Source organism: Rhincodon typus, chromosome 17 (genome assembly GCF_021869965.1).
Source record: "Rhincodon typus isolate 14 chromosome 17, sRhiTyp1.1, whole genome shotgun sequence".
Lineage (NCBI taxonomy): Eukaryota > Metazoa > Chordata > Chondrichthyes > Orectolobiformes > Rhincodontidae > Rhincodon > Rhincodon typus.
The window spans coordinates 29,007,599-29,029,753 of record NC_063348.1 but is presented as its reverse complement, the minus strand read 5'-3'; the positions used below and the strand labels follow the sequence as shown (position 1 = coordinate 29,029,753).

Here is a 22,155-nt window from a genome sequence, read left to right as displayed (position 1 = left end):
TGAATAAAGTGGTTATTTTCATAGCAAAAACAATATAAAATAGCCAACACTAATTCATGGTGCAGTAATAATAATTATTCTGAATAGCAATAAATTGGGTAGGAGGTGCAGTGAGATCTATGTCTCTTTATAAAAGAGTCTGTATGGTATGTTGATCTTCAGTGATAGGATTCAAGCACAAATGTCTTACAGCAATTGTATGGGGCCTTGGTGAGATTACACTTGGTGTTGTGTACACAGATTTGGTCCCTCAGTGTTCAGCTATGGAAAAAAAAACAAAACAAATGTTTACCAGATTGGTTATGCATCAGTCCTGCTATCCTGGTAAAGAGATAGGATCAGTTAATATATTCATTGGCATTTCAAAGAATTAGGGGGATGGGGAGGAGAGATCATCTCAACCCTATGAAATCATAGCAGGACTGGACAGTAAATTTAGAATGATATTCCTGATGGCCAGGCAGTTAAAAATCAGGAGCTCACAGTTTAAGGATGCAGGCTAGGCCATTTAAGACCAAGCCGAGAAGTTTCATCCAGAGCAGATCGGTGGAATTCAACACAAAGCAATTGATGCCAACATTGAATGTTTAAGAGCAGTTAGATATGGTTCTTCTGGCTAAAAAAGGATCAACATGAATGGGGAGAGGGTACCAATTTGGATGATCATCCAAGACTGTTCTGAATAGCAGGGCAGATCAAAAGGGTAAGTGGCCTGCTCTGGCTGTTTCTAGATTCCCAAATCCTGAGAATCTAAATGCAGTGACAAGAATTATCAAGCCATTTCAGTGCAAAAAGTTAAAGAATGTCCACTCATCACCAAGGTCCCTACAATTAGCCTTTGAACTAATCCTTCAGCTAAAAAACAGTAGCTACCATTATATTAGAGGAGCAAGTTTAAAAAAAATTAAACTTCAACCATTCAATCCAGTAGCTCAATTACTCAGACAAGTTCATAATATCTTTCAAAGTTCCACAACCAGAATTATTCAGCACTGCCTGGTTTTGATCACCAGCCATCTTTTCTTCTGAAAAATGATAATTGGTGGTTGCCAAATTAAAGAGTTAGGGACTAGCAGCATTAGAAAGGGGGTGGCACCTGAGCAAATGGAAGGATAGTTTTTTTTTTCCCCAAAAAAGAAAAAAATATTTTTAACTAACAACTTTTCCACTGGCCATAGAAATTCCGCAGCTGCATCATTGCAAAGTTCACTTATACATTCTAAATTATGGGAATCAAGATAGAAGGATGACTACATGGGCATCGCACAACACTGAATCAACATTGCAGTTGTTACAAAAGACTTGGTGTACACAGCCAACTGCTGTATGCAAGTTTTGCTATCCTATAAAGAGAACTTTGACACCATTTCATTAATGGATAGCAGCTGGTAACATTCATCAAGCCTCTTGTAGGATTAAGCCAACAACACAAGGCAACAGAAGAGTGCAGTAGAGTGCGCAACAGTTTTGGATTATATTCCAGATGCAGATCTTGAACGGATGAGCATTTAAGTAATGAAATCCCTTTAATTGTAAGGGGTCTCTTCCCATCCCCTGACCAAAATAAAAGATCCTATACAATATTGTCACAACACCTGAAAAAAGTCAAATTCACCAACAGGGGTAAACAAGCAGCTCCACTACTCTTGGGTCTATTGCATGGCCAACTCCTCAAAAAGCAAGGGTTAATTCTGCATTAGAATGTCCAAGTAGAAAAGTTGTTAGGGAGCCTTATGAATATTTAATGTTAGACCATTTTTGAAAATGTTGCTGTCCACAAGGTTTGTGGGGGGGGGGGGGGGCTGTGGTAGGAGTCACTCCTAATCCTTATTTTAAACTCAAGGGAGTACATTCAAGTTTTGAGAACCTGTCTGTAATTTTATCATTCAAGTCTTGGTATCATTTTAGCAAATCTCATTAGAAGGACTAATCTCCTTGAGACGTGCAGAATTAAATGCAATCCCCCAGATGTGTCCTGACCAAGGCTTTAGAATAGAAGCATAAAACTTGATCTTCCAACATGCCAATAATTACTACATTTTGCATCAGAGCAAAAAAACAACTTACTGAGTAGAAAGTGCAAGACTTAAAACATTGGATAGCTGTTCAAATGTGATGTTACAGATTGGCATGCAGTACTAGTTTCTACACTATGAAAGAGCTACAAAGTAAAAGATAGCCCTCAATGTTGTAAAGTGGCTTGATTGGGTTTTTCAATCCCAATGCCAAAATAGCTTGTAACAAAGGTCAGGTCTCCATTCCTTTTACAGAACATCCCATTCCTCCTTGTCAATATTTGTGGCAATAATCTGGCAGCAGACAAGGACTAAATTTTTGGACAACAATGTTTCTTACTGAAATTGACACTTTTGAAGCACCCAATTATTTGGATGCAGTCTCAAAAGATGGCCTTAATCTGCTCTAGCATATTTCATTTCAAGGGATATTCCATCATAGCTATCAGCTGGCAGATTCTTTTCCTTAATTTACCTTAAATAGTCTCTACGACAGAGAATTAGGTTTGCTTTTGTGTAGAGCGTTGATCCAACTTCTCCAAGGCGGCAGTCACAACAGGCGCATTTTAGACAGTCTTCGTGCCAGTATTTGTCCAATGCCTTTAGCAGGTAACGATCCTTGATCTTGCGATTGCAGCCAGCACAACCTTTCTGCTTTCCTTTTGGTTGTACAGAAAGCATTGGTACACCTACAATTTAAAAAAGGAGATAATTTTTTAGCCAGAAAGACTTATTTGAAATGCTTCCCTCTCCAAAAACTTTGACAGTCAAGATAAATGAGGTAGTTTAACTCAAACTGTAGTGATTAATTTTGATTGGAGTTAAAGTTTCTTTCCAAGAGGTAGACCACAGGTATTCTGCTTACCAGGTTACCAAACAAGTCTTTAGTTTTAGAAAAAGTGACAAGATGACGGATCTTGAGAATATTATCCACGTGAAAATACTGCATTCAGCTACACCTTACAAATAAAAAAAACTCATTTAAATATATAGTAACATGACCACAAGACCTCAACCATCAGTTTGCAGTTCAAAAATGCTTTGTTTGCTTTTAAAAACAAAAAGCAAGATATGCAGTCAACAGTTCACAGAAAGCAAGATCTCACTAAACAGCAACTTTGGTGACCAGGGTAGTCTGTTTAATTGAAGGAATAATGCCAGGATCATCCTCCAAATAACACCAGGATTTTATATGCACTCAAGGCATCACAGAGCCTCAATTTAACATCTCACTTCAAAGTTACAACCTTAGTTCAGGACTCCTTTAGTGCCGCACTTAGTTGTCAACTTTGGGCTGCGGTTTGCTGGAGTCTGAAACCCACAAGTAACTTGACAAGAAAGCACAGAGCCAGTAATAAACAAGTTTTAAACCAGAGTCGCTGGCAACACTCTCCCATTTGATCTTCAAAATTTGAAGATGCAACAGCACTTTTGACCTCAGCCAAAGAGGGACAAGACCAATTTCCACAACATACAAAAGGCAACTGTTCCTGATTTCATGTGTTGTTCCAAGGATCCTATTATGCCAAACTGTATTCCCATTTTCCATGGTTGTGCTCATATTACATTGATGTACTGAATGTGAGCTGATATTTAAATCCAGTAAGAGCAAATTACAAAGTGAAAAAACTGGGAAAGTTGCATATAGCAGCCAACAGGAGTTCAAGTTGAAAATGCTCAGGACTTAAACTTATGGGCAACACTTACATCCCTCATTGGTTAGAAGGAAATTGGAGAAAATTGGCTCCAACTGTTCATTTGAGAGCCCGGCTGTCCCAAGAGCACAAGTGTAGATATTTAGTGTAGCTAGATGTGCCCAAATAAATATCATTGCTAAAATAAAATCTAACTTTGCATTTCTGATAAGCATCCAATGAATTCACACTGTAACCATGTGAATTTGTACTTTGTTTGAGAGCAGTTTAAATGCTGAATTTGAAAAGCAATTATGCATCAGAACTACCATTCCAACTGTACAAAATGGCACTGAAACAAGAGCACGATGCCATTAGAAATAGACTAATTCTGATGCTCACTTGAATTAAACAGGGCAGATTTGTCACTGTCCAAAAACTTTACTTTTGTTCCCTTCAAAAGCCAGGGAGGACCTACAGTTGAAAAACACATTCAGCTGAAAACTCAATTTTAAATTGGAGATTGATTGTCCTTTCTTGCAATTTTATGGAAGGAAACTTTTTTTAAAAACCAAATTCATTGCATATGGGAGGTTCCCACCTTTGACAATATTGTCTGAAGTGTTTGCTAAGAGTTCTGCTTCCTTTTTCTGTGCGCTTTATTGGTAACATTGGCATTTCCAATCCTTAAATCATAGTTGTGAATGGTCTACCTCAAGCTCTATTTTCCATACTATCCAGAAGTCCTATTGTCCTTAATATCTAAATCCAATGTTACACTGAGCCTCTGGTACCAACCACCCAGGGCTTGTTGTTTGGGGAAGGAGGGTGGAAGGGTTCCTCCTTTCGACCCAAAAAAAAAGTAGAAGAGAGACAGCCTCTATTAGGGCACTTAAATTGGTCAGCAGAAACTTAGACACTGAATCTAAGGGCTGTTCTAATCAGTGTTAGATAGGCCACTGAAGAGAACCTTAAGCAGCACTTAAGAGCATTTGTCTCCTAGACTTGTGCTAGACTGCCTGATTCTCCACCCACTCAAGGAGAGATCAGATTGGGTGCAGCTAATGCAAATATTAACTTTTACAATCAACTTAAAGAATTGTTCTCAGCCTCAGGATATATTCAATGACTGAGTACTCAACCATCTGGGGGTAGAGAATGCCAAGATTCACAGCCCTCAGTGAAGACATCTCATCAACGCAAAGCATCAGCCCAAGTCCACACCTTGGTTCAAGTCTCCCCAGCCAGAGCACAAACCCAGTATTTACCCAGTCAAACACTGAGTACAGAGCAGGAATTGTGCCTGGACTCTGGGTATAGTAACTGAGCAGGTCTAAAAAGAGCCAAAGTGATTTAGATTACATGAACTGGAACCAGAGTTTGTAGGGCTCAAAGCAACATAGTCTTGGCATTCTATGGACCACATGAACATTAGATTGTTTTGACTCAATCTTACTCCATGGAACTCAAGTCTAGTCTACTCATTGCACAATTCAGAGGTCACTACAGAACCTTTTGAACTCCTGAAACATCTCCCCTTGAGTAAGGAACAAAAGCTGTATACAATTTCAATGTGGTCTCATCCAGGCTTTTAAATGATTTGGATACTTGACTGGTTGACACAGATTGCCATCTGCCAATATTGTGCACCATTTAGTGTATGAGTTAGTTACTTTGAATGGGTGTTAAAGACAAAAAAGGGAAATAAACATCCTTCAGAGTAAGCAATATGACCAGTTCAGTGATCATTTAAAGGATGGGGGTGCAGTGACAAATTTAGGTAAACAATGTAGACATCGTCACCAGATTAGAAAATTGTAACTCTGAGAAACCAGGAAACAGCCTCAGTCCAACAGTATTGTGAATTTTAGTGAAAATTCAAAACAACGGCTATTTTAAGAGGGAAATTAATAAACGCTAGAAATCTGGAATTTTGCCTCCGTTACACTGGTCACAGATTGTCAATTTATTAGATAAGGCTACTATTGGTAATGGATTGAAGGCAGATAAAGATAGATGTACAGATTGGTGACTGAAATGCCAGATGTTTCAGCTTGATTCTCAATGGTTGGATGATCAAAATTCTTAGACTTAGTCTGCCCAGATATCTTGCACTTTCTGTACTCAAATAAGCAGCCAATTATTCCAACTTTGTAAAGATTCAAGTCTAACTAATTGGGGATCAAAAAGAACGAGTACTCATGATTTGGTTTAACAAACTCAACTAGCAACCTGAAAAATGAGCCGAAGGCTCCACTTACAGTTGGAACAATGGGCACAGTTAGCACCTATTACAACAATCAAGATCTTTTAACTTTAAAAAGAAAATGACTTGCCTCCATGTTCACGAGTGCCTGATAGGGATGTGGTCATAAGGTGGTAAATTGAGGAAGTGAGACAAGATTTATACAAACCAAGCTGCTTGAATTCTCAGCAAGTGAGCAAAAAGTTATCCAATTCACTTAGTTCAATTGATGCAATCTTCATATCAAGATACAAACACCATGCTTTCCCACAATGGGCTGTCTTGCTTGATAAAGCCTTCTTGCTATTTTCCAGCACTCCTAGATGCTCTCAGCAAAAAGTATTCCCGTAGGCTTTGCTTGTAGCCCTCCACCTCAGCAGCTTCACATTCCACTTCAAAAAGGAATTGATAGTAAATAGGTGTTTTCCCCAGCCCGATTATCTGGGCAAGTTAATGAATTGCTTGGCACATCTTTGTAGGAAATGGAATACTATTTCCATTTATCATACAAAAATAGTCTGGCAATATTTCTGAAAGTAGAAGAGCTAATGTTCATAGTTAGCATCTGACTTTCCATAATGTGCATTTTCTACATTGGTTCCCAAGAGACAGATGATTTAAGCCCAGTTCAGATTAGGGCAGAGGAGCAATTTGTTTTGGCAATTCATTTTTAACTAAGTTTCAGCAACTGAGAATAGTGAAGATGGGATGAGTAACTAAAACTGGTATACATCTACAGTTCACAAGTTCAGTATTTGATCCTTGCACAGCATTTAGCCCATATCATTAATGTATATTTGAAAGTTTATTTTTCATAAATCCAGCTCAGCTACTATTACACAAAAAAGACTGAAGGTTACACTTCAGTGCTGCCCCTCAGCTCGCCGTGCCAAACTATTCAAAAATCACTTTCAGCACCTGCATGTGCACATTTAAATTTTTGAATACTATGATGGTTTCTGCCTCTGCCTCTGCCACCCTTATAGGTGAGAAGTTCTGAAAGGCTGCCAACTTCTAGGCAAAAAAGTTTCCACACTTTTTTTTTTAGAAAAAAAAAGTCTGTAACCATAAATCTATTCCATGATTGATCCCACCAAAGAAGTTCTTTCCTGTCTATGCCCCTCAATTTTATACATAATCACGTACCCCTCAGTCTCGTCTACACCAAAGGAAAACAACCCTAGTCTAATATTTTAAAATCCCCAGCCCTGCCACCAGCAAAAAAAAGTGTCCTCTGCACTCTCTCCAGTGCTATTCTATGCTAATATGGGTTCCAGAACTGCACACAATACTCTATAATAGGTGGTTAGGCCACAGCTAGAGCTCCAGCATCACCTCCCAACTCTTAAAATGTGTTCTTGGCTAACAAAGGCAAGTACCCCAAAATGTCTCACCTGTATCTGCCTGCACTGCTATCTTATTGGACCAGTAGACATGCACAGCAAAAAAATGTCTTGCTGATTCTAAGTACTTCCTGGGATGCTACTGTTCATGTATTTAGTCTGGTTTGTCCTCTTATCCAGACTGAATTCTATTTGTCACTAACCAGCCTCTGTATCTTAAGGCTATTTAGCACCTCAATTTTCATATTGCAGACTTACTGATCAACTCTTCTACATTTCAAGCTTAGTAGTTTATATAAAGACACCACAAAGACCTGAATACTGATCCCTGCAGAATCCAACAGGACACAGACTTTCAGTCAAAAGAACACTCCTTAACCATCACACTGCTTGCTGCCACTCAGCAAATTCTGCAAACTGATTCCTTGAAGGGTTTGTTCATTTACGAAGGTTGAATACATTGGGCGTACATTCGTTGAGATCTTACTGAAAGAAAGATCAAGGGACTGGACAGAGTAGATGCTACAGCTCTCTCCCCTCTTGGGGAATCTAGAGCTGGAGATAGTTTCAGAATAGGGCTCTCCCATTTAAGAGGGAATAATTTCTTAACAGGAATGAATCTTTGGGTTTCACCACCTTAGAGGGGCCACATTGAATATGTTCAAAGCAGAGTATTTCTGTTGTAGATGAAAAATTCAAAAAAGTGAACATGTAGGAAAGGAGGACTGGAGGCTTACATGCATCTTAATGCAGAAACACCAAAATGGCCAACTCCTGCTTTTGTAGTTGTATAATATGCAGGTACAACCATAAAACTTTAAATTCACAGCCTACAGTACTAGCGTCATTTCAAAAATGAATGACTGATGGATGATTGTTCAGGATTTTTGTTTTTTTTTTTTATAAAATGAGGCAGCTGGATTGAAAGCAAATTTTGACCATTTCCAGGGAGAAAACCCGAGTCTCAGCTTTGTTCTCTCCCAGATTTAGGTATAGCAGTTCATTCCCATTAAAGGGGAGTTGATAGTGCAGTGGCCATGTCACTGAACAGGCAATCCAGAAGCCCAGGCTGTAGTTCTGAGGACATCAACAAAATTGCTTTTACAGTAGTCATAAATTTAACAACTTGAGAAACCATTATGTACAGCATCAAGATTCAAAAGTTACTGAAGAGGTTTGAAGTGCTTACTGTTCCAATTTTATTTTTCAATGGTTCAAGTGGTCATGCCTGGACATCCTCAATCCATTGAGGACTGAATTCCTAGTATTCACTACAGCCAATACAAGACCTTCCTTGCCAAAAACTTTCACAAGCACTTGAACAATTAAATGCAACATTGGGCCTACATTTGTCCTGCTTCTCAGCTATGTGCAAAAAAAGTTAGCCTAATGTTAAATTTTTAAAAACCTACTTCAGGTCAGTAACTCCACTTAATTTTTACTTGAACCCAAGTCAATTTTCTACCTTTGGTTGTGGCAACTTACTTTTAGCTACATCTCAGTCTCTTTCTCAGCCTTAAATGGGCATGGATCTGATGAGATTTCAACTTCAAAAATGGGTGCACTAATTTAATATGCGTTAGCATAATTTGAAAAGTTCCAGCTTTGAATGTTTGCAGTTATGATAGCTAAGGTTGAAAAATTAAGTTGTTAAAGCTACACTATTCTGGAACAAATTCCAGAAGGGAGAGATGATACTGTAAAACAATGTCATGGAGGTATAATGATTTGAGTTACTTACATCATTGCAGAGGATGTAGAGAACAAAAAAGTAAATATTCAACTATTGAATCACCAACTAATGTAAGGTTACACACCCGTCAGTAAACTGAAAAGCTGATCATTTTAGGTAGTTTTTATAACCTTAATTTTCTATTTTGGTTTAACACTCCAACAACCAGATTTCTAGCACACAGCACTAAATAACTGTACAATTGATCTGAACTGTACTTTGTGCCAGTTTAATGGCCTGAACAAGTGATCATTTACAATATAAAAAGTGTTTTAGAACATTCAAATTTTAGCCCACATCGTTGACTCAGATGGAACTTCAGTTTTTCTTTAGCTGGAAATAGAGTAAAATCACTTGAAGCTAGTAAGTAAGTAGTTGTAATTTAAAGTCCTACTTTGCCACATTCTAAATGCATGTAGGCCACTTAGCTCATGTTTGCTCTGCTATTCAGATAATTGTGTTGTACATTTCCATCTACCCTCAACCTTGGAATATTTTAAAAAGGTGAGGGTAGATTCTTATTAGGCAAGGGAATCAATGTCCACACTCCACTACTTCAAGGCAAAGTTCCAAATATCTATCAACGCTCAGAAATCCCCTCAACTGTTTGAAAAGGATGACGACTCCAATTTAAAAATAACTCCTACCCCATTCTGGATTTGCCCACAGGAGGAACCATTAAGTGCAGCTGAGGAACGTTCAAGATTTTACACCTGTCAATCAAGTCAACCACAACTCCAGTCGAAACAAGTCTGGCCTGTCCAACCTAGAAGGCAACACAATCATTCCAAGTATCAATCTGGTAAACTTTAGCACTGTCTCCAATGCATGTCCTTAAACAAGATGACAAAAACTACATGTTAATGAGACTACATCTCCAATACTAACAGCATAAACATCTTTTTTGTACAACTCCTCTCAAAGTATAGCATGCCATCAGCCTTAATCACTTTCATTTGCATACTGTCAATGACTTGCAGTAGAGTATCCAGATCTTTCTGCAGTGTTTTATTGTTCCTATCAAAATGACCTTCATAGTTTCCCCACATTATGCCCACTTAATCTACACTGTTACATTCATACAATACTTGCTCTTGCTTCATTTGTAAAGGTCACCACCATGCCTTAAATCCCCTCAATCTCCTTGAAGTTAAATTTAAAAAATTTATACTAATTAACCCCTTTTTCTTTAATAACCTTTGTGGAACCTTGTACTAAACTTCAAGTTTTAAAAGGCATTTGACACCAGAGTCCTTATCCACAGCACAATAAATTTATGAATAGCTTGTGTAAGTAAACATGGCTTCCTTTTCCACAAAAGAAAACCGAATTTTCCAGATTATAGTGCCCACTTGGAAGCAAGGTAATCAGTTTCTAATACCTTCCCCATGACATCAAGTTAAATGGCCTATAGGTTCTTACATTTGATAGATTCAGGAAATGCTCCAGACTAAGGAAACCTTGCAACATTGAAAATGCATCTATTCCCTCAATGCACCTCTTAAGACTCAAAAATGAAGTCCACCAGGGCCCACAAACTGGACCGAACAGCTCAAGTTTGCTAGTACTGTTTCGCGCCCGATTATGATTTCTCCAAATTCCTTTGATCACCTTCCAATTTACAGACATTAGTGGCTTATGGTATCCTTAAGTGATGCAGCAAATATTTATTCATTCTATCCACCATTATCTACTATTAACTGCTTATTCTCACAAGTGTGAATGTACACTTGTTTCGACATTTCACCTAGCTTCTATTCTGTAATTCATCTAGATTAAAGCATTCTTTACACCCTAACCAGTTATCCAAGCTGCCAGTCATCTTAATAAGCTTCTTCCTCAAGCTTGATACTTTAACCAGATTGTGGGCTGTCCTCTTAAATTTCTCCTGTGAAGAATTTTAATGCTATACTATTGATTCTCTAATCATCTAATATCCTAGTTCACTTCAGCTAGTTTGCCCACTGTTGCCCCGAGTTTAAAATACTAGTCTTAGACCCGATCTCCTCCATTTCAATCTGGATATAAAATTCAAGTCACAATGGCTGCTACCTAGAGGTGCCAGACTTGGGAGACCATTTGTTTTGTCCTATTACACAATAGGAAGTCCAGATGGCCATCTCTGGTTGGTCCCAGAATGTACTGCTCCAAGTAACTCAGTTATTTATGAACTCAAGTTATCAACCTGATTTTTCTAGTCTAGTTTAACATCACCCATTGCAGTCCCTTATCACAAGCACCCACTAGTGTGCATTGTATGTTCTTCTACTCCATGGTTACTGTTCAGGAGCCTCTAGATCACTCCTAGTGATATAGTTTCTCACCACCTACTCAAAACACTACATCCTGTTTGGGAACAAAGTTCACCCTTAAATATTGCACCAAAATCAACTTTGATAAAAGCTCAGTGGTAGCACTGTTGTGTAGCCTATTTCTTTGATCTTATCCCTCAATATTCAGAGCCGAATTTGGTCATCCTGCAGCCATGTCTCTAATGGCTACTAGAGCCATTTTATCCACTTTCGTAGCTGCTTAGCTGACAGGAAACCCTCAATACCTATTATCCCAAATCAGGAGTCTTGTTTTGACATAACAATGTACTGTGGAACCTTTAATTCTTTGGAAGTCTAAAAGAAAATCTAAATGCATTCATTGAACACAATAGAAAAATGAGTACTAGGCAGCCACTCAAACCCGCTCCACCATTTTGACATGATCATGGCTGATCTCATCTTGGCCTACTTGACGTTCTTGTCCACTCTCCATAACCCTTCAACTCAAATCTGTATCACCTCAAAATTTACTCAATGTCCCAGCATCCACCACATGCTAGGGGTAGTGAATGCCATTGATTCATCACCCTTTAATTTCTCATCCTTTTTAAACCTGCTTTGGCTAACAGCCTAAACAACTAGGCCCAGTTTGTGAACAAAGCCTGATGGAATACAATGAGACCAACATTATCACAGTCAAAAGCAAACAAGGACCAGCCCAGGCCTGTCTTGCATTTTGACCAGAGGGGCTCAACTTTGACATCTGGGTCATAACTCTCCCAAATACATTAAGTACTGAGCCAGGACAATAGGGAGAAATACGTTTGTGCATTCCCTAGTTAAGGCCAGATCCGTCGGCACCATGAAGTGATCAGATCTTGGAAAGGAATAGGTACATCCAGGGTGACTTGGCCTAACCTCATTGGGCACTCTGACCCCTGCTGTGACACCATTGGCTGAAGTCCAAACATTCCAGAAGGGCTCAGAGGGAATAAGGAACATTTGGTGGCCATTCCCTCACTGGAGGCTCCACGGGAGACTCAACCACGTACCAAGAACCAGAAAGCCCTGCCGATGGAGCTCAGTGAATTGGATCCAGCAGTCCACCCAAGTTCAAAGCTGTCAACGTGTTTTTCAGACAGACAGCCTACCGTGGAAGAGAAAAGTTTACTTAACACTTAGATTTGTTTTCTTTAACTTAACTACATTTTAAAGTTTGAACTGCAGTCCTTATCTCAGAGTGGACCCGGGTATTTACTGGAGTAGTAAACTGGTTGAAGTGTGCACAGAATTCAAGGCAACACTGCTACACTAAACTGCAAGACTGATGTACAAAAAAGGTTCTAGAAAGTTCCCCTTTATCCATATTACCAATTCTCATTTCCCTTTCATAAATTCAAATGGATTTATGATTCAAGTACTTTACCACAACCTATAGATTACAGCATTTTGCCTGATGTGGCACATTGTTTCAATTGTTTTTTGGAAACTAGATTTTGTCATCTCCCAATCTTCAGCAATTGTAGTAGAATTTAAATTTGTAGAGGATAAAAATCCATACATCCGTTTTGCATCTTGCTAAACCTAGCAAATGCAAGCAGTTAAATCTGGAGAATTTGTCACTTTCTCCCCTTTAAAAGTAGTCTAGCAAGAGATGTTAAATTCCTCATTCTTGCTGGTTCCTTTGTTCCATTATTTCTATGTAGTCTGAAGACCGATCAAGTTTTCTTATTCTAATTTCATCCTAGTCCACATTTACTTCCTACTTGTGTAGAAGTTAAATATTCCCATAACTCCTACCTATTCTTACCAATTTATTTTCCTAATTTGCTGAACTCAATCCTCAATTCCAAATTTTTTTTTTTGCATTTTCACAAACACAAGCCTCTTGATTTAACTTCTCTAGGTCCAAGTTAGCTGCAGTTGAGCTGTATTTGCTCCAAATAGTCATGATCTAAAATGCTAAAAACAATTCACAAACATCTTGAATAAACGGATCTTTAATGCTAGACATTGGGGAAACTACATTGAGATTAGTCAACTCACCTGAAGTCTACCAATCAAAACCATAGGTCATAATCAAAGAGATCATTTAGAGTATAAAAGCTGCAACATTTTGCTGTTCAAACCACAAACATGGTCTAGTCAGCAAATCTGGTTAGTTTGTAGATATTTCTAAAATCAACTTGTTCAGCAAGTAATAACATCTGAAACAGGTGGGATTTGAATCTGGGCCCTTGGTCCAGTAGTACAGACATGAACTGTAGAGCCACATGATGGTTTTGATCCATTAACTCCAATCAAGTGGTCTCCTGCTGTGACACTCTGCACCGCTGAAGTTGTAGACTTCAGGTTTCTAATGTTTTGTGGCACCTGCCTCTAATGAGAAAATGCCTTCCCATTTGTGCAAGATACAGAAAATTGCTGAATGTCAATAAGTTTATTCAAGATGCTTTGATATTACCTTTGTATTCCTGATGCCACTTACTGGGGGTGACTGGATAAAGCACAAATTATTGTCCAATAAACATTCAACTGAGCCAAAATATAGAATAGTACAAATTGGCAGCCAACAGGGATTGCATATTTTTCTGAATTTTTATTTCTTGTGATTAGATTACATTTAAAACTGGTGATAAGCTAAATGACTACAGCTCAAGTAGTTTCTCATCTAAGCTTGTGGGTTAATAGGATCAGTGATGACTTCAAAATGATAAAAAACATACATGTACTGTTGTCAGAACAATTTACTGACTGCTGTTCTGGAACAAGCTCTTACCTTACTAAATGCAGTTCTGCTTGATGTATACTCAACTTGCTTGTCATTAAAACTTCAGTTCCAATCATTAAGTGGAACTTTAAATTCTCATTCTTAATCAAATAACTAGCTATTAGTTCAGGTAGCTTCCATAGTTCTCTTACTGCACACTTTATGACTCCATCACAATTGGACATCAAAATCAGTTGTTATAGAACTGTCACTGACCTCATCTCTTCCCTCCAGCTTCCCACCTCCATATTCTGTCCATTCCTTACCCCCAACCAACCCTGAACAGCTTGCATCCTTCCCCAAAATCCAGAAACAGAACTGCTTTGGTTGTAACCATTGTTTCAAAAACTGTTCTGACTGAATTTCTATGACTTAAGATTTTCTCCGTTCTAATCATGTCTCTTTCCCACATGATCCTGATGTTCTACACTGCATCAACTTCCAGTTTTTCAGCCCTACCTACCTGCCCATTGGGAAGGGACAATCTCATACCTGGCACAAGGAGAGATAGTTATCTTGTATGGATGTCATAGTCCAGGGCATCTCTGCAGGAGTTCCTCATGGTAACACCCTCAGCCCAACAGTATTCAGCTACTTCAAATGAACCTCACTCCAAGGGATGGAGCAGAAATGCTTGCTGATGACTGCACAATGTTCAGCACTAGACTATTTCAGTATTGCAGAAGTTATGTTCAACTGCAACAAAAACTGAATAATATCCAGAGATAGTAAGAACTGCCGATGCTAGAGTCAGATAACACCATGTGGAGCTGGAGGAACACAGCAGGCCAGGCAGAGGAGCAGGAAAGTTGACGTTTTGGGTCAGGACCCTTCATTTTCTGAAGGGTCCTGACCCTGAACAATATCCAGGCTGGTGCTGACAGGTGAGGAAAAAAAAAAAACAAACATTCATGTCACAAAGACCACCTCCAGCAAGGGAATCTAACCATTGTCAGAGATACAATGGTAATGCCGTTGAATATTGCAATCCCACTAACGTTCTAGCGATTACCAGTGACCAGAAACTGAACTGGGTTGCTGGGTCACAGTCAAAAGCCTGGAACTCCCTCAACAGCCTTGTGGCTCCAAATACACCAGATAGCAGTAGATCACTGCCACTTTCTCTAGAGCAACTAGGAATGGCCAATAAATGCAGGCCTAGTCAACATCCACATCTAGCGTGAATTTAAACAAGTTAAAAAAGGTGGTCTTAAGGCTGTTTCTTCCTCAAATAAATACAAGACATTCTCTAGCTGGATGAACCTCAGCCATAAAAAGAAGTTGTGCCCTCAGTGCCTGCATAGGCCTTAGTTATGCCAGACTTTGTATAATATTTCCTCTTGGCCTCCTTTCCTCCTCTCTAATCGATGCTGCTTCTTGCTCTCACTAGGACTGAACATTGTTTCAAATGCCAACATTTCACCTTCGTAAGTAAGTGTAGCTGCTCAACTATCTCTGGGAAAAGGCAAGTTTTTATAATTAGTCTATCTCCCACAGCAAGTTTTACTCAATGTATGAGGATTTCATTCTCTCAAGATTATGTTCCTTAAGTGCTCCTGATATGTTCAAGGGGTTTTTCTTCCCTCCAGCCAGCCCTCAATCCCTTTGCTCCCCCAGAGAGGTGTTTAGCATCCCTTTGCTCCACTGCATTGGAAGGATCATTTTGCCAAACATCTCCCTTTCTAGCGAGTATTTTGAAGGAATCATTCGCTTTGACGTCCTGGTATGCACTCTGTCCTAATATCCATCTCCATGCTTTCATAGCTAGTCTAATACCTTCCTTTTACCAACTTACTCCTCACCAAGATCCATACTCCGGTGAAGCAGCACTTGATGCTTCAACTTCATGTACTTTTTCACCACTCAGAACACCAGGGCAGTGTGGCGGCTCACCGGTTAGCACTGCTCCCTCAACATCAGGGACCCATGTTTGAATCCAGCCGTGGGTAACCGTATGCAGTCTGCATGTTGTCCTTGCATGTGTGGGTTTCCTTCAAGTCTGAAGATGCGCAGGTTAGGTGGATTGGGCATACTAAATTGCCCATAGTATGCAAGGATATGTCAATTGGGTGGGTTGGATGCAGGGAGAGGGTGGTCAATCTGGATTTGATGCTCTTGAGGGGCCAAATGGCCTGCTCCCACACTATAGGGATTCTATGATTCTCTCATGAACAGTCTCTATTGGTGGTTGGGGAGGGGGGAAACAGAACTCAAAAACATGACTGTGTTACATTTTATTGAACATCTGCACTGTCTACAAGCACAACCAACCCTCTGGTTGTTTGCCATTTTAACACCACCTTGCATTAGCCTGATCTGTTGCAGTACTCCAAGTGAAGCTCAACGAGCTGGAGGCACTTTACACCTTCAGGATTACAGGTCAATGTCAAGAAAGAAAGAAAGACAGTTCCATTTGATGTTTTTAAGTGCCAGCAGTATCTTTTTATATTTTTGCTCTTGGTTACAGCTAACCTTTATTCTACCAGTAACACTTATTCTAGACCTATGCTTAGTTTCTTGTGACCATTACCACATTCATTGCCTTTGTTCAATGGCACCTTTTCTCCCACAGTAACTGATCCCTGGCTTTTGTACTTTTGAAGCTCCTGTTTCAATAGCATTAAAAACCCATTTGTATCTACAGTTCTGAAGTTACATTAGGCTTGATACAAGCTATTTTTCCTCCAGACACTCAGATCCAAGTTTGTTCTTATGCCATTTTAAAAGTTCCATTCTATACCATGTTTAACCTTAAAAAAGTCCCATTAAGTTAACAAGCTGTCACAGAAATCACTTCCATTAATATTGATTTTATCAACAGTACATGGAGAAAATGGTGTTTAAAATACCAAGAGGATAATGTGCTTCAATCACCCTTGGTGACTTGATCTATTTTCAATCAAGGACAGTGAGTTGTTAAAAATTGGACACAGTTAAAATGCTTGAACGAGTATGTTATTATTCAACTTGTGGATAATGCAATAAAACCTCAGCAATATTTTAGAATACAAAAAAGGAGATCATTTTACACCAGCCATGCAAGTGAATGTTATTCACAAGGAGGGACAGACAAATCAAACTGCATTGGCAACCCTTTACAACAGGCCAGGAGAGTCTCTTTTCATTCTTTGAAAGCTTTAGTTTTATAAATAGAGGAGTTGTTGATTGGTATTACATCTACAACATTCACTCCGTTCAGTGCTCAGTAGTAGCAGTTTACACTACCTACCAGATGCCTTGCAGAAATTCAAAAGACCCACGTGCTAGCGAGGTGAGGAATAGGGAGAGAGAACAGTTGAACATGCGGCTACAGGGATGGTGCAGGAGGGAGGGATTCAGATACCTGGATAATTGGGGCTCATTCTGCAGTAGGTGGGACCTCTACAAATGGGATGGTCTACACCTGAACCAGAGGGGTACCAATATCCTGGGGGGAAATTTGCTAATGCTCTTCGGGAGGTTTAAACTAATTCAGCAGGGGGATGGGAACCCGAATTGTAGCTCCAGTGTACAGGAGGTTGAGAGTAGCGAGGTCATGAATAAGGTTTCAAGGTCGCAGGAGTGTACCGGCAGGCAGGAAGGTGGTTTGAAGTTGTCTACTTCAATGCCAGGAGCATCCGGAATAAGGTGGGTGAACTTGCAGCATGGGTTGGTACTTGCGACTTCGATGTTGTGGCCATTTCAGAGACATGGATAGAGCAGGGACGGGAATGGTTGTTGCAGGTTCCGGGGTTTAGATGTTTCAGTAAGATCAGGGAAGGTGGTAAAAGAGGGGGAGGTGTGGCATTGTTAGTCAAGGACAGTATTACGGTGGCAGAAAGGATGTTTGATGAAGACTCGTCTACTAAGGTAGTATGGGCTGAGGTTAGAAACAGGAAAGGAGAGGTCACCCTGTTGGGAGTTTTCTATAGGCCTCCGACAAGTTCCAGAGATGTAGAGGAAAAGATTGCAAAGATGATTCTGGATAAGAGCAAAAGTAACAGGGTAGTAGTTATGGGGGACTTTAACTTGCCAAATATTGACTGGAAATGCTACAGTTAGAGTACTTTAGATGGGTCAGTTTTTGTCCAATGTGTGCAGGAGGGTTTCCTGACACAGTATGTAGATAGGCCAACAAGAGGCAAGGCCACATTGGATTTGGTACTGGCTAATGAACCAAGCCAGGTGTTAGATTTGGAGGTAGGTGAGCACTTTGGTGATAGTGACCACAATTTGGGTACGTTTACTTTAGTGATGGAAAGGGATAGGTAAATGCCGCAAGGCAAGAGCTATAGCTGGGGGAAAGGCAATTAGGCAAGATTTAGGATGCACAGGATGGAGAAGGAAACTGCAGGGGCTGGGCACAATTGAAATGTGGAGCTTGTTCAAGGAACAGCTACTGCGTGTCCTTGAGAAGTATGCACCTGTCAGGCAGGCAGGAAGTGGTCGAGCGAGGGAACCGTGGTTTACTTAAGTTGAATCTCTTGTCAAGAGGAAGGAGGCTTATGTAGAGACGAGGCGTGAAGGATCAGTTAGGGCACTTGAAAGTTACAAGTTAGCCAGGAAGGACCTAAAGAGAGCTGAGAAGAGCCAGGAGGGGACACGAGAAGTCTTTAGCAGGTAGGATCAAGGAAAACCCTAAAGCTTTCTATAGGTACGTCAGGAATGAAAGAATGACTAGAGTAAGATTAGGGCCAGTCAAGGCCAGCAGTGGGAAGTTGTGCGTGGAGTCCGAAGAGATAGGAGAGGTGCTAAATGAATATTTTTCGTCAGTATTCACACAGGAAAAAGAATGTTGTCAAGGAGAATACTGAGATACAGTCTATTAGACTAGACGGGATTGAGGTTCATAAGGAGGAGGTGTTAGCAATTCTGGCAAGTGTGAAAATAGATAAGTCCCCTGGGCCGAATGGGATTTATCCTAGGATTCTCTGGGAAGCTAGAGAGGAGATTGCAGAGCCTTTGGCTTTGATCTTTATGTCATCATTATCTACAGGAATAGTGCCAGAAGACTGGAGGATAGCAAATGTTGTCCCCTTGTTCAAGAAGGGGAGTAGAGACAACCCTGGTAATTATAGACCAGTGAGCCTTACTTCGGTTGTGGGTAAAGTGCTGGAAAGGATAAGAGATAGGATTTATAATCATCTAGAAAGGAATAATTTGATTAGGGATAGTCAACACGGTTTTGTGAAGGGTAGGTGGTGCCTCACAAACCTTATTGAGTTCTTTGAGAAGGTGACCAAACAGGTGGATGAGGGTAAAGCGGTTGATGTGGTATATATGGATTTCAGTAAAGCATTTGATAAGGTTCCCCATGGTAGGCTATTGCAGAAAATACAGAGGCATGGGATTGAGGGTGATTTAGCGGTTTGGATCAGAAATTGGCTAGCTGTAAGAAGACAGAGGGTGGTGGTTGATGGGAAATGTTCATCCTGGAGTTCAGTTACTAGTGGTGTACCTCAAGGATTTGTTTTGGGGCCACTGCTGTTTGTCATTTTTATAAATGACCTTGATGAAGGCATAGAAGGATGGGTTAGTAAATTTGCAGATGACACCAAAGTCAGTGGAGTTGTGGATAGTGCGGAAGGATGTTGCAGGTTACAGAGGGACATAGATAAGCTGCAGAGCTGGGCTGAGAGGTGGTAAATGGAGTTTAATGCGGAAAAGTAGGAGGTGATTCACTTTGGAAGAAGTAACAGGAATACAGAGTACTGGACTAATGATAAGATTCTTGGTAGTGCGGATAAGCAGAGAGATCTCAGTGTCCATGTGCATAGATCACTGAAAGCTGCCACCCAGGTTGATAGCGTTAAGGCGGCATACGGTGTGTTAGGTTTTATTGGTAGAGGGATTGAGTTTCAGAGCCATGAGGTCATACTGCAGCTGTACAAAAAACTCTGGTGCGGCCACATTTGGAGTACTGCGTACTGTTCTGGTCGCTACATTATAGGAAGGATGTGGAAGCATTGGAAAGGTTGCAAAGGAGATTTACCAGGATGTTGCCTGGTATGGAGGGAAGGTCTTATGAGGAAAGGCTGAGGGACTTGAGGCTGTTTTCGTTAGAGAGAAGAAGGTTAAGAGGTGACTTGATAGAGACATACAAGATGATCAGAGGATTAGATAGGGTGGACAGTGGGAGCCTTTTTCCTCGTATGGTGATGGCTAGCACGAGGGGACATAGCTTTCAATTGAGGGGTGATAGATATAGGACAGATGTCAGAGGTAGGTTCTTTACTCAGTAGTAAGGGCGTGGAATGCCCTGCCTGCAACAGTAGTAGACTCGCCAACTTTAAGGGCATTTAAATGGTCATTGGATAAACATGTAGATGATAATGGAATAGTTTAGGTTAGATGGGCTTCAGAATGGTTTCACAGGTCAGCGCAACCAAGGGCCAAAGGGACTGTACTGCACTGTAATGTTCTATGTTCTAGACAGTACCTTCCAACTGTATGACCACTTACATCTACAAGGGCAGCAGATACATGGGAAAGTCACGTGTAGGTTCCTCTCCAAGCTGATCATCCCGACTTGGAAATAGTCGATGAAGGGATGGTGATACAAGTCAAAATCTTGGAATTCCCTCAAGGGTATCGGGGGTCAACTTACAGCATGTTGACTGCAGTGGCTTAAGGAGGCAGTTCAATGACCTTCAAGTGCAACTGGTTTGGACAATAAACAGCCAGCAAGAAATACCCATGTCTCATGAGTGACTCGAGGGTCAAGACATTCAGGAATCACAAATAAGTTTGGTGCCATCATGAATTAGATTTTAAAAATGGCACCTCCGTGAATCCATCTAGAAGTTGGCAGCCACTGGTAAACTAAGGTTCGATTTTCCATGATTTTGGATTTCTATCCTCCAATTTCCAGTCACCTACAGCCAATTTCAAGTTTTTAAAACTAAAACTAGACACCCAGCACTGAGCCAGGGGTTTAAGGATTCTGTTAAACACTTCTGCCCCAAAAATAAAAACCCTATAGTCTACCTACTCTAAACAGCATGCTCCTTGCTGGGTAATTTCACCCAGGAAAGTCCTACGAGTCCAGGTTTATGGGATACAGCATTTTAAAATCACTGATGTCATTTGTCCATATTTTTTTTTTTTTAAGATTTGCTTATTGTGATGGGTCTTTCACATCAATTGCCCTAAATAGGAGATTTCCATTGCAAATTCTGTGGTCATCCTGCCAAAAGAAAGGAAATCCTTATGTACTCTGAACAATTTCTAATTGCAGAGATCAATAATTCACAGCAAGGTCTTTTTCAGATGTGCGGTGCATGGACATTAGCACTAAGATCCAGAACTTGTTACGTACCCATGACTACTCAGTCATTTCAGAAGCTGCAGGATCTACCACTGGATGCTCAGAATTTAAAAACATGGAGTGACACTGGAGTGGCTCTTGCTCAGAATTATATTGTAATACAGAGGCTGTTTATCCTGTGACAGAAACTGACTGAATGATTGGTTTGTTGCTTGTTAAGAAAACTGGTGTTGCAATACATTGTGCAACATCTGTCATGCAAGAATAAGGAAGCACACCAGGTGCAGGTCTGTACCAGGAGGAAATCTGCAGCTACTCCCTCTCCTTCAGGTGAGGATGTTGTCTGGAAGTCACCGCCCTGGACATATTTAAGAATTTCCAGTCTGGTTCCTTACTTCAAGGAACAAGATATTAAACCAAAATGAATTCACATTGAATCTAGAGCACAACAGGTGCCAGCTAGTGATGATCACACAGTTCAGAAGCATTACACAAAGAATGAGAAAAGCAGTTCTGGAGACCGAGGCTTTAAACAGCATTGGAGGCCACTGAAGTTCATTTTGGACTATGAAACCATTTGGCATAGAATCTTGAGATATTTAAGTGGTCCTACTAGGTATGATTATGGGGACAGCTTCACGATATGCCATCTTGATTTGTTTTAAACCTATAGATTAATGTTTACAGCATCAGCTAATACTTGCCCTTAAATATTCTGCATTATGCTCAATCTTTCCTCAACTGCAATAAAATTGTTTCTTTCCCTGGACTGCTTCACAGCTTTCCAAAAATTGGCCCCATCACTTCTTAGCCATCAATTATTGTAAAGTGTACTTTGACTGCTTCTACTCAAATTACTTCAGACAGGCTTTTAGCATTAGATATTATGAATGAAGA

At 40.1% G+C, this 22,155-nt stretch overlaps 1 protein-coding gene across 7 annotated transcripts in view; it reads right to left on the bottom strand.

Annotated features, from left to right (window-relative positions):
- lmo1 (LIM domain only 1) overlaps positions 1 to 22,155 on the bottom strand; it is a 52,043-nt gene that overhangs the window by 8,754 nt on the left and 21,134 nt on the right. For 6 of the 7 annotated variants that reach the window (XM_048607372.1, XM_048607375.1, XM_048607376.1 and 3 more), the window contains one exon: positions 2,491 to 2,704. In XM_048607372.1, the coding sequence (XP_048463329.1) occupies positions 2,491 to 2,704 (214 nt within the window). Of the gene's footprint in view, positions 1 to 2,490; positions 2,705 to 2,880; positions 2,975 to 22,155 lie in introns of those variants that run through there. The other variant, XM_048607377.1, reaches the window with a different exon arrangement.